Source organism: Medicago sativa, chromosome 2, assembly GCF_051527215.1.
Source record: "Medicago sativa cultivar Bolivia chromosome 2, Bolivia_mono, whole genome shotgun sequence".
NCBI classification, from domain to species: Eukaryota; Viridiplantae; Streptophyta; class Magnoliopsida; order Fabales; family Fabaceae; genus Medicago; species Medicago sativa.
The window spans coordinates 9199688-9212319 of record NC_140750.1 but is presented as its reverse complement, the minus strand read 5'-3'; the positions used below and the strand labels follow the sequence as shown (position 1 = coordinate 9212319).

At 34.6% G+C, this 12632-nt stretch overlaps 2 protein-coding genes and 1 long non-coding RNA gene across 3 annotated transcripts; all 3 read right to left on the bottom strand.

Annotated features, from left to right (window-relative positions):
* Nucleotides 1-2105: 2105 nt before the first annotated feature.
* LOC146944294 (uncharacterized) lies at nucleotides 2106-2618 on the bottom strand. Its single transcript, XM_085747932.1, has one exon. It carries the CDS (start codon nucleotides 2616-2618, stop codon nucleotides 2106-2108), a length of 513 nt encoding a protein of 170 aa, XP_085604058.1.
* Nucleotides 2619-2783: 165 nt separating this feature from the next.
* LOC146944293 (uncharacterized) lies at nucleotides 2784-4474 on the bottom strand. Its single transcript, XM_085747931.1, has 4 exons — nucleotides 3994-4474; nucleotides 3187-3699; nucleotides 2970-3076; nucleotides 2784-2888 (listed from the first exon to the last, which is right to left on the bottom strand). Exons 1-4 carry the CDS (start codon nucleotides 4472-4474, stop codon nucleotides 2784-2786), a joined length of 1206 nt encoding a protein of 401 aa, XP_085604057.1.
* A 1697-nt stretch (nucleotides 4475-6171) lies between these two features.
* On the bottom strand, nucleotides 6172-7233 carry LOC146944292 (uncharacterized). The gene is made up of 2 exons (XR_015028129.1): nucleotides 7054-7233; nucleotides 6172-6631 (listed from the first exon to the last, which is right to left on the bottom strand). It is a non-coding gene; the product is annotated as an uncharacterized LOC146944292 (long non-coding RNA).
* Between the last annotated feature and the right edge of the window lie 5399 nt (nucleotides 7234-12632).

Below are 12632 nucleotides of genomic sequence, written 5' to 3'. Positions count from 1 at the left end.
TTTCATCATTCCCAATACAATATAACACTAAATAATACTACTTTTATCATTTCCAATACAATATATTCCACTTTCCCTTTATTTATACACTTTTCTTAATCTGTGTGAAAAACCAAAGTAGGTCAATTATACCGGGACGGAGGTAGTAGTATTAGAGAATTTAGAATCTATTATTTGGCATTGCAAAAAGTTATATTAAAATGAATTTATAAGGAAATTTGATATTTTTATGCAAAAAAATCACATAATTATAAAAACATATGTTCATTTGTTTAATACACATAATTATTAAAATGAAGTTATAAGAAAATTATATTTTTTAGTTTATAAATTATATAATTATTTGTTCTTAAACTTTAAATGAGTGTTGCAATTCAGTGCCGTAACAATGTTTATTGAGGCTTAAAGTAAAATTTTGTACAAGACATTTTGAAAACTAATAGAGCAGATGTGTATAGAAGAAATTTAAAATTACTATATCATAAAAAATCCCCTAATCCAAACATGACAAAAGGGATTATACTCGAACGCTAGTGCATATATGTGGTTATCTTGAGGCAATTTTGGTGTTTTAAAGGTCTTCTGTTAGTATTAGTGGTCTTTGTTGTATTAGTGGTCTGTTTTGGCTTTCTTAAGAGTATAGGGGTGTTGTTTGTTTAAATGGTGGTGCCAATTATGCTTGTGGCACTTATTTCATGTATAAACTTGGTATGATGTTATTGTTAGACGCTATCTTATTGAGCATGGACTTAATTAGGATTAAACATATAACTTAGGTATATCTATCATGTGCGAACCTTTTTTTTTTTTAGGATGTGCAAACTTGCATGTGTTATAAAGTTTAAAATAGTAAATTTGTTTTAGAACTTGTGCATTTTACATTAAATAGATAATCTTTTAATAATTAATTGTTGTTTTTCAATAAAAATATAATTTTAGTGTTAACCTTTCGATTTTTAGGGGAATGGGATCCTAACAATTTGAAGTTTGAAATTATTCAACAATGAAATTGAACTCTGATTTTTTGGATCGACTTGTCTATTTAAGGAGCTCATTACTTACTTGAGCTCAATTACTTTTTTATTTACTTACATAGTTTGCATATTATGTAGAAATTATACTGTTAATTGAGTTTTATTTTAATTTGTTTAATTGGGCTTCCTTAGCCCTTAGGCCCAATAGTTTTATTTTATTAAAATATTTAGTATCTAGCCAATTATCAACTAATTTCAAGGGTTTAATCTCACCATTCATTTGTAGGAGTTTTGTTTAAAACCATATCAGAGTGTTGTATGACTAATCCACAAAAATTTGCATTGAAGGGAAATTAAACAAGAGACCTTGAGATGATTTATACACTCTAAAATTTAATTTTAAGTCAATATCATTGAACCAATCTAAATGAGTTATTAGATTATTATCTATGCAGTATCTTTGACACCCTGCTAAAAAACCAAAATCAATGAAGAAATGTTTTTTATTTAATTGCATAATTTGCATATTATGTAGAAGTTATATCCTTAATTGAGTTTTATTTAAATTTGTTTGATTGGGCTTCCTTTAGCCCTTAGGTCCATTAGATTTTTTTTTATTTAAAAATTCAGTATTCAACCAAAGATCAACTAATTTCAAGGGTTTAATCCCAAGAGTTCTGCTCTTTATCCAAATGGTTTTGCTCATTCCCAAGTGAAATTTCAGTTTTACCTTTACGTGACTTAAGTTACGCTAGTGTAAACTGCCACGTGAGTTAAGTCACGCAGCGTGACTTAACTCATGGTAGTGTTAACACTGGCGTAACTTAAGTCACGCTGGTTCTGTGCGCACCAGAACAGACAGGCAGTGGTCACTGCCTTATTCCCTGTTTAGCTTCGTTCCTTCGTTCGTTCATACATAGGAACAACCATTCATTCATTCAACCAAAACTCATAATTTAGAGAACATGCATCCATTCAATCATAATTTAGAAACACAATTTTAACGAAAATTAACTCAAATGTCATAAAGAGGCGCAACCGCGCAAATGTAAATATCATACAACCAAAATGTCAAGAAAAATACTACAAATAGCAAAAAAGTCATAAAAAAACAAGTCATAAAAAACAACACTACTGCTGGCCCTGTGGACTATGACTCCTAGACCTCCTTCGTGGAACCTGCTGATGGTCAAACACGCTATACTCGGTCCGGAGGCCATCCAAAATGCTGAAGAAGAGTGGATTTGAAACCACCTCTAGAATCTCCATCACATGCTCCACTCTGCCTCTAATGCTGCTAATGACCTCCAATGGATCGGGAGGATGTCTGGCCCACTCCTGGTCAACAAGAATATCCTGGTAGACAGGTCTTGGCATGACAATGTCAGGCTCTGGAGCAGAGTTGACTGTAAGAGGATGGGATACACGGTAGAACCACCGAATGTACCTATCTGAATGCTTCCAAGGCTCGTCGTCCAGGACCTGGTCACCCCTCTGCTGCTGGGCAACGACATGCAGAGCAAACTCCAAGAAGGCAGCAACCACATCTGCTGGGGCAAGAGGCATAATCGTAGTAGGAGGTCGGGGAACGGTCTGAACATATTCGTACTGCCTCAGAACCCGCTCGGGCAAGTGACACGCCATCTTTTGTTTGCCGGCCATAATCCATCCTGAGTACCAGCTCACGTCCTGAAAAGGCGTCACGTCTCGTCGGTGCTCGTACGGCCTCCAGTGACATGACAATGCTCCATCGAATCCAACAAGCCTATGAAGTGATCAACATGTTTAAATCCCCTTTGAGGTCTCCATCTACCCACATACGGGTTCTCCCGTTCGTAATCTTGATATCTCGACCTCGGAACCACATGTCTGAAGTGAGCTATAACCCATCCTTGCAAACACAAAGAGACAAATCTATATCAGCACACAAGTGTCATACAAGAAACTATACATTTACGTTTAACTTTAAAAAAAAAAAAAGAAAACATATATTACCACAAGCAAGCTCATGTAACCACCAACGGAGCCAACATGTGAGTTGGAGGTAAGATTCAAGTGCTCATACAAGAAAGCAAGTCCCATCGCACCCCATGACCACGTGCCTATGTCAGCCAAATCCCAAATCGCAAGCATCCACAACAGATTAATGGTTTTGTTGTTCTTGCCGGTAAAAAGGGTGTAGCCAAGCAAGAGCAAAAAAACGCCTTGACACAGGCGGGCCTAATACGACTCAGCTCCTCCTCCTCCTCTGATAAATCCTCCCCCAGCAAATGGTTACACCTATTCAACAGCTCCTCATAACGCTGTTTCAGGGCCGTGTAAGTGACAAAGGCTCCTGAATTATTACTCGCCTGCTCCACCGCATCCTCCACCGGAAACAACAGGTGAGTCACCATCAGGTCTACACCCTGGTCCTGATTTAAATCATCCTCCTGAATGAGCCGTCCAGTGACGGGGATGCCTAGAAGACAAGCAACATCATCCAGTGTGATGGTCATCTCCCCAACAGGCAAATGGAAGTTGCTGGTCTCCTGATGCCATCTCTCAGCCATAGCACACACTAACTTGTGGGAGATGTTGTCGTACCTAGTCATAAGGAGGGGCCTTAGACCAGATCTATCCACCGATTCCCAGAACCAAGGGTTATCTTCTACCGACAGTGGAAGTGACAAGACAGAAAGCTTATGTTTCCTCCCGTGCGAGAAGCCACTCATCTTACGATCCGCTTGTAATTGAAATACAAAAAAAAAAAATCAAATAAGTAAAATAAACATGAAATAAACATAAAATATTCTACGTAAAATAAACTTGACATAATAATAAACTATAAATATTCTACGTAAAAAATAAATCAATTATACTTAAATACGTAAAATAAGCATGACATATTCTACGTAATTATACTTAAATTATAGTTAAATACGTAAAATAAACATAAAATATTCTACGTACATTAAATTAAATAAAACAATTATACTTACTGTTTTTTCGTTGCAAAGCTTGGTTGCCATGTGTTTACCGAAGTCTGGTAAAAGAGACAAGTCGTAAGGCCCCCCTGGAAAGCCCCTATCCTCATCCTCCATACCAGCCACTGCATGCTGCTGAGGATGCTGCTCATACTGCTGCTGCTGAGTAGGCTCGACATACTGCTGTTGAGGAGGCTGCTCAGGCTGATACCCCTCGTGAAACTGAGCGTGATACCCCTGGTGATACTCACACCCCTCCTGGTATTGATAACCTCGTTGAAATACAGGCTGCACCTGATAATGCTGCTCCTGATAATGCTGCTCATGCTTGTACTGTGTCGGGTCCACTATCTGGGATGGACTCGTATGTGACGTCGATCCCCCCGCAACATCAACGGTAGCAAGTCTCGTGCCCTCCACTCTCCCTCGACCTCGACCGTCCAGAGGCTGTAGTGCTTGCTTCTCCCTACGTGCACTACTAGTAGGGGCAAGCCTCCCTAACCTAAGTTTTTCAGGCCTCTCCTGCTTAGACATATCTGCACAAAAAGCAAAAAACTTTAACACATTTGCACATAATTTCGACAGCAACACACGTGTCATCTTTAATAATACAACAACAACACTATAATGTCGACAATGTCATTTGAATCCATAAACTACCACATTGCAGTCAAATTAACTATAATCAACATTAACAAACATAATTCTAACTAATTACATCATTAACAATCCAAAAAAACAAAAAAAATATCATTGAGGCATTTTACCGAACACGTAGTGTGCAATTTTCAAACAACTGTAATCTAACAATTTCTAAACCCTAAACTACCACATTGTACCCTAAACAACATCTAAACAACAATTCCTAAGTTAATTCGTCACTAACAATCATCAAAACTAACATGCAAGCAAAATTTTAAAAACCTAAAAATGTTCAATTTCTACAAAAATTCGAAAATTTCAACCAAAATAATGCAAAGAAGTAGGATAATCATCACTTACTTGATGTTGTGGACGAATTTTGCTTTGAATGGCGCAAGAACGGTGAAATTCGGATTTGGGGGTGAAATTTTCGTGTTTGAAAAGGTTGGGAAATGAGGGAACTGTGCTACTGTGTTACTGATAACTGACTTAAGTAACGTAGCGTGACTTAACTCACGCGGCGTGACTTAAGTCACGCTAACATCATAACTGGCGTGAGTTAACTTACGCTACGTGAGTTAACCTACGTAAGGGTAAAAATGGAATTTCACTTGAGAATGAGTAAAACCATTTGGATAAAGAGCAAAACTATAATCCCAACATTTATTTGTGAGAGTCCCGTTTAAAGCCATATCAAAGCGTTGTATGACTAGTCGTCTAGTCCACAAAAATTAACATTGGAGGGAAACTAAACCAAAGACCTTGAAGTTATGAGTACACTCTAAAATTTAATTTCAAGTCAATATCATCAAACCAATCTAAGTGAGTTATTAAATTATTATCTATGGAGTGTCTTTGACACCCTGCTAAAAAACCAAAATCAATGAAAAAATGTCTTTTATTTTATTAGTTAATTTTATCTTCTTTATTTAGTTCAATTTCTCTAGCCTTCCATAGTTGTTTCTTGGTGATAGCTCTGGCACAGATTGTATGGTTTTCTAGCTTATTCAACACTTCATAAAAGGTGGACAATTTCGTTTCATCGGGACCATTATTAATAAATTGGTTTAATAGCAGTTTTGACCCCCTATGTTTACAGAAGTTGTGATTTTGGATCCCTAACTAAAATAATTCGATTTTGGCCCCCTATGTTTTGCCCCCTTTGCACTTTTGGCCCACTAGGCCAATTTTGACCAAGTCAATACTGACGTGGCGCCACATATGCAAAAAAAATTTAATTTATATTTTTTTAATTAAAATTTGTTTAAAAAAAGTATTTTTTTTATTTTTTAATTAAAAAGTATTTTTTAAAATAAAAAATTACACACGTGGCGCCACGTCAGCATTGACTTGGTCAAAATTGGCCTAGGGGGCCAAAAGTGCAAAGGGGGCAAAACATAGGGGGCCAAAATCAAATTATTTTAGTTAGGGGGCCAAAATCGCAACTTCTTGAAACATAGGGGACCAAAACTGCTATTAAGCCTAATAAATTTCCAACTTATATATAAAAAAAAACATATGAAGATTGCACATTTTCATTCCATAGAACAGTGGCGGAGCCAGACAAAAAAGTTTGGGGTGGCCGCTATTTTTTTTTTTTGAAACAACTAAAGTTTATTAATGATGGATGGGTGCAAGACGCACTAAAACCAACCGCATAAGGACAAACCAATACAAATTGGGTGCCGTATATAGGCGGAACACCCAAAATCAAACCACACCACACCAAACAAACTCCCAGACACGACAACCAAAAGAAAACACCACCGCCTAAAGCTAGAGACTGATGCAGAGGTATACTATGAACCAAAACAGCCGAAAAACCAGCAGCCAGAGAAGTGAATTGGCCCCTGCGCATACAACAACATCAAAACCAGTCCCCCTAGCACCGCAGACAACGCTGAACCGCACCACAAAAATGCCGGACAACAGCTGCTAAAACCAACTGACAGCTAGAGAAAGCAGCCACAGCCGCCCCACACTATTGCCAGCCAGCATTCAAAACAGCAGCAATACTGCCAACAGGGAAAAACTGAATCCCCAAAAAACCTGCACAATAGACAACAGCAAATACAGATGACAACAACACCGTTAACCCAGGCTCAAAACAACAATTTCATATACAAAATTGTGCTTGGGTGAGAGACAGAACAGGGAGCATTCCAATTTAAAACAATACATAAAGAGTTAATACATCCTTTGTTTACAACTAATGTTACATCGCTCTTGTTCACCGATCTGTGTCTAAAAAAGCTAATAACATTTTATATGCATCAGTTTCCAGTATAACAATGCAGGATTCCAATTTTATGAAAAGAAAAAAATTGATCGAAACCCTAATTAAATGGATGATAAAAATTGGGATCTAAGTAAGATGGAGGTTGAAAAAATTGATCGAATCCCTAATTCAATCAAAACAAATCTGAACACTAGAAATCAAATAGAAAGAATAGGAGAGAGAAAGAACATACCAAATATATTATCCTACGTTGGTGTTGTTGATGTTCTTTTTAAGGGAAAAAAACGAAACCCAGAGAGAAAAAGAAAGAGTGAGTGTGACTGGCTAAAGCTGACCAACGTTGTTCTCAATCTGTCGCCACAACTAAGAGAGAGAGAAGCGTTTCAGGAAAAGGTGGGATGTCATGGTTGTAAATTTCATATAACCCCAAGGGTATTTTGGTAATTTCCATAAAACAATGGGTAGGCCATGGCCTACCCCAGTCCTCACGTGGCTCCGCCACTGCCATAGAACACACAAGACATAACTAACTTCCAAAATTATTCTTAGTATGAATTATGCAATTCAATTCAATAATAGAAGGTTATTATGATATTTAGAATTACAATATCAATAACCTACAAACCCATTTGAGTTGATACAATGGTGTTGGCTTGGGACTTTGAGTATGCTTCTTCTCAAGGTCTTACATTTGATTATCTTTGGTGTCAATTTAGAGGTGGGTTAGTTTAACTTCCTAAAAAATACATCAATGAATTTGGTCAAGAACGATCCTAAAATTTTATTAAAAAAGAACCTAAAAATCAATTTATAAGCAATCTTTTACAAATAAATTATTTGGATATTCAAATCCAGCCAATTTTTTATCCATATATTAAAAGAATTATTTTGGCTATTCGTTTGATGTGATTTTCATATTCGAAAGAATACCCACTCACTTAAATTTGTAAAACAAATGAACACCAAAAAAAAAAAATGTAAAACAGTAATGATTTGCAAATCATGTCTAACTAATTTCGATATTTTTATATTGGGGTTTTGTTATTCTTTAATTAAAAAGTATAGTAGGATACTCCCTCCGGTCACTATTATAAGCAAAAATCAATTTTTTAAGTTCATTCATTAAAATGATGTATTTAGTCTATGATAAGAGGGAGTAGTATATGCTAATGAACTTAGAACATAAATCCATCCTAATCTTTTAGGTAAACCCAAGATTGCAGCCTCCGTGTTTCCGTGAGTAAGCATCAATGAAACAGATGAAATCCATCTTTTTTAATTTTTGGCTGTTACTTTTTGGCTGTTCTTGGTGTGTTCCTCCTCTGACTAGAAAGTCTTGTTAATTAGGGTTTAATAATTAATGCATAATCTTTAGGTCATTTTATCACGCAAGAAAGACATAATTAACCAATCGCAAAATGACAACCCTCTTTCCAATGTTGTATCCCACGAATTCTTGTTCCCTAACATTGTCTTAATTATTTCATAAAAAAGTGTTGAGAATATATTAATAAATTGTGAATATGACCAAGTTCACCATTTAAAATTAAGGACCACTGAAATAAAGAACCTAGTATCAAACTTTTTTTTGATGATAAGAACCTAGCAAACATGAATCATGTTATTAACACCATCTCTACCATCTCTAACTTCTAAGACGCTCTTCTTTACATACACCCTCTGGTCACTAATATAAGCAAAAATTCACTTTTTAGATATATTCAATTAATGATGTATGTGGTCTTTATTATATGTCACATACATCATTAATTGAATGTATCTAAAAAGTAGATTTTTGCTTATATTAGTGATCGGAGGATGTACACTTTTTTTTTTAAAGTTTACACACACATTTTAATAAGATGAGTTAAATTTTCATAACACGACGAATTAATGTTCAAATCTCATTTAAAAGAGATGCTTACACTAGTACTCCCTCCGTTTCACAATACATGTCCATTTTAAGAAAATTGCAGTAACCAAGGACAAGCTAGTTTGACACAAAAGTTCCTATTATACCCTTGTCTTTGATTTCCTCCATTTTACATTTATTTACCCCATCTCATAATTACTCCTAATACCAATACCAAAATTAATTAAAGTCAATCAAATGGCAATACCAACACCGGCAATACCAATACCATTTTGGAGTACTAGTAAATCACATTTTTTTTTGCTGCGGTTATGTATTGAAAATAGCATGCCAATACAAATTTTTTTCAACTTCTCTTAGCATGCTTCGGTTATCAATCAAATTTTTTTAAATCAAAATTTTTCAACTTCTCTTATCAAATTGCCGTTATTGTATGCTGTCGAAAGAGTCTTCAACTCTTTCATTTTGCAAATCTTCAACTTCACATACTTTCCTTTGTTTTCCATTTTTTTTAGTTTTAATTATAAATTTGCCATTTTTATAAGTAAATTAGAGAGTCCAATTAATTATAGTTAGTTACGATGGATTAGAGAGCACAAGTCATGGGAAAATAATTTCTTGGGAGAGTGCATGAGTAAATCCACTTAAAATTGGGTCAACATTTATTAGTAGAAAATAATTATTGTGGAGAAAATCTAGAATCCAATTAATTGGTAGACAAGGGTAAAATAGACAAAATGTATCTTTAAACTATCAAATGGACATGTATTTTGAAACAAAAAATTTCTCTAAAATAGACATGTATTTTGAAACGGAGGGAGTATCTTATAATGTCATGAACAAAATTACTTCAAGTGGAAGCTGTCTTTTATATGTGACAAATTTATCTATTTTGTTTTTACCTTTGTACCGAAATCTTTTAGCATTGAAAAGTTACATTAGATTAGACACCAACTAATTTGATTAAAGTGAAAAAGACTCATTAAGAAACAAAATTCTGCTAATTTTATGCAAATTCCAATTTTGAGATCTTATTTTAAAGATATGTTGTGCCACCCAATCTAATGTCACCATCTTGGAATTTGGCATAAGTATATTTATAGATTTAATCTTAATTAAATTTATTAAAGGATGTTTGCCAGGCAAGCAGGGTGTGTTTGGTTTGGAAGAGAAATTGTGAAGAGAGAAGTTGGTAAGAGAGAGTATGAGAAGAGAGAAAAATATGAGAAATAGAGTAGATTTGATGTATTGTTTGGAATAAGAGAAAGATGAAAGAAATAGAGAAGAGAGAAATGTTAATTATTTATGATAGTACTAAAATACCCCTTGATATTTTAAAATCACAAATAGCAATTAGAAAAAGCACAAAAAATCCATTGATGCAGCTCACCCCACCATCAGGCTTACAATTGTAATTATTTTTTTTTATTTCTAAAAGCAATCCAACCCATAGCTATCATTTTTTCACAGCTTTCAGTGATTTACTTACCATCCCATTTGATGTACTCCTTCTTCATTCATTCCCCCACGTCTTTTTTTTTTTGGTTTCGAATTCATATGTTCTCTATTGTCTTATTTAAGATTCTGATAACAGAAATTAAACTCCTAATTATCCATTCCCCTTCTCACCTCAAGATATATACATTAATAAATAAATAAATAAATAAATAAATGAATGATACCCATTTCTTCACATAGGCTTACACTTCCTCAACTTACTCTTTGATGCATAATCACTGTGTTCAGGTTGGATTGTCTTCTTTGTTTGCAGTTTGTAATTGTGTTTTTGCCTCATCTTTGTTGATCAAAAAAATAAGGGCAAAAAAGGAACAACAATGAAAAACACAGTTTCTCTAGACTTTCTTCGCAGTTTTGTGGAGAAGAGAAAAGGCGTGGGACCCACACTAAATTGGTCTCTCTTCCCAATTTCTGCGGTCTCCCAAATAGGAGAAGTGTAGCATCTCCTTCCCTTTTCTCTCTTCAATACTTCTCTCGCCTCTATTTCTTGCTAACCAAACACAGTGATGAACAAAAAAAAATTGTGGGCGGCACAAGTTAAGGATTTGTCTTTTGCGGGCCATGTTCAAGGCTTTAAAATGTTACATGTGTTAAGCTGAGTGTCACAAAAATGTAAAGAGTTTTTGAACAAGGACCCACAATCACAATTATATTAATTGAACTATACAAGATTGAGATTAAGAAGAGTTCCTCATAGTTTTTGTAAATGATTGTTTAGCTTTTGGTCATGTGATTTCCGTTTTTATATGTCATGATTGAACAATAATCCTACGGACAATGATAAGTACGTAAAACTTGCTAGACATTCATCGTTAGTCAAACATCTCTTGATTATTTAGATGAATCATAAACTTGTGTTTTTACATCATACAAGTGTCTTTATTCAGAATATCAAAATCACACATGTTCATACATTTGGTTCAATCACACGCTTGTATATCATTCAGCTCAGCCACAACTACAAGCTAGTGAATGTTCGAGAACAAGGGGTATTTAATTGGGAAAATTGACATTTTGGGTCTCCCCAGCCCAGAGTAATCTAGGACGTGTTTTCTTTGGTATTCACGTGAATTTGATCAAGTACATTTTTGTATTTTGTGGATTTGAAAAAACCGGAGTTCAGAATGATTCTGGCAAACTCACTGCGAATCCAAACTTACCAACACAAACTTGTATCGACATATTTAGTCACAAGACCATTCAGGGACGGATCCAGACATTTATTATACGTGGAGCTAAAATTTTGAAGAAACAATAATGCAAATTATATTAAAAATAAGAAGAGTTTTTTCTACCATATGCAAATTTGCACATGTTAAGAAATTTAAAATGGTAAGTTTATCTTATAACTTGTGTATTTTATATTAAATATATAACTTTTTAATAAACAATATTGGTGTTTTTCAATGAAAGTTACTTCCTTTGGGCATGCAGTGCATCCATATCAGACACATCAATATCATGCTTATTGCAAATTTTAATAACTTTAGATATAAATTCTTCTCATCCCTCAAAAGATCTTATTTTTAACATGTATTTTATTTATTAAAAAAAAATGGAAAATTTCATGTGGAGCTTTAGCTCCACATTGCTCTCAAATGGATCCGCCCCTGAGACCACTCATGTTAGTTTGAGTCTCAACAGTTTGTCAAGAAAAATAAAGTATAATGGAAAAGGTTGTAGAATATATTACAAATTTGATGAATGAGTCGATCCAAACGGTTGAAATCGAATTCGACAAGATCTTTAATTTACTTGATTTCGTTTGAGTCGTAGTTTCGTCAAATCAAGTTGAATAAATGTTGAATTAAGTTGAACTATAGAAAGTATGTATGAAATATTTGGACTTAGATTCATTACGACTAAAGTATAGTGTTGCAGTTGTAGAGATCGTTAGATTTAGAGAGAGCTCTAAATCTTCTACCACACTACATGATCCAAACACAATAGTTTTGCATCCGTTACAAAGTGAGTGGTTGGTCCGGTTATTCAAAGTTGTAAATGAGACTTGATGAAGAAGTGTATAGTCTACGTTTTGGTATGGAAATGACCTTGTACCATGAGGAATCAATATGTGGTACTAGATCAGGATGAATTATAAAGATTCTCTTATGAAATATATCAAATTAATGCGATGTTCGTTGAAATATATCAAATTAATGCGATGTTCGTGGAGTTTGCAAAAGAAAATATTTGGTTGACATCTTCGTATGTGTATACACTTTGAGAGAAAAATAGATAAAAAAAGTGACGTGATTGAAAGAGAGAGATAAAAATAAAAGCGTGGCGTTTAAAAATAAGAGATGTACATATTCGTTGTTGATTTGGAAAGTGCCATGAGCAATGACGGATAAAAAATTTGGATTAAAAGATTTGTTATATAAACGTAGTAATTTCATATGAGATAAAATATCTAATCA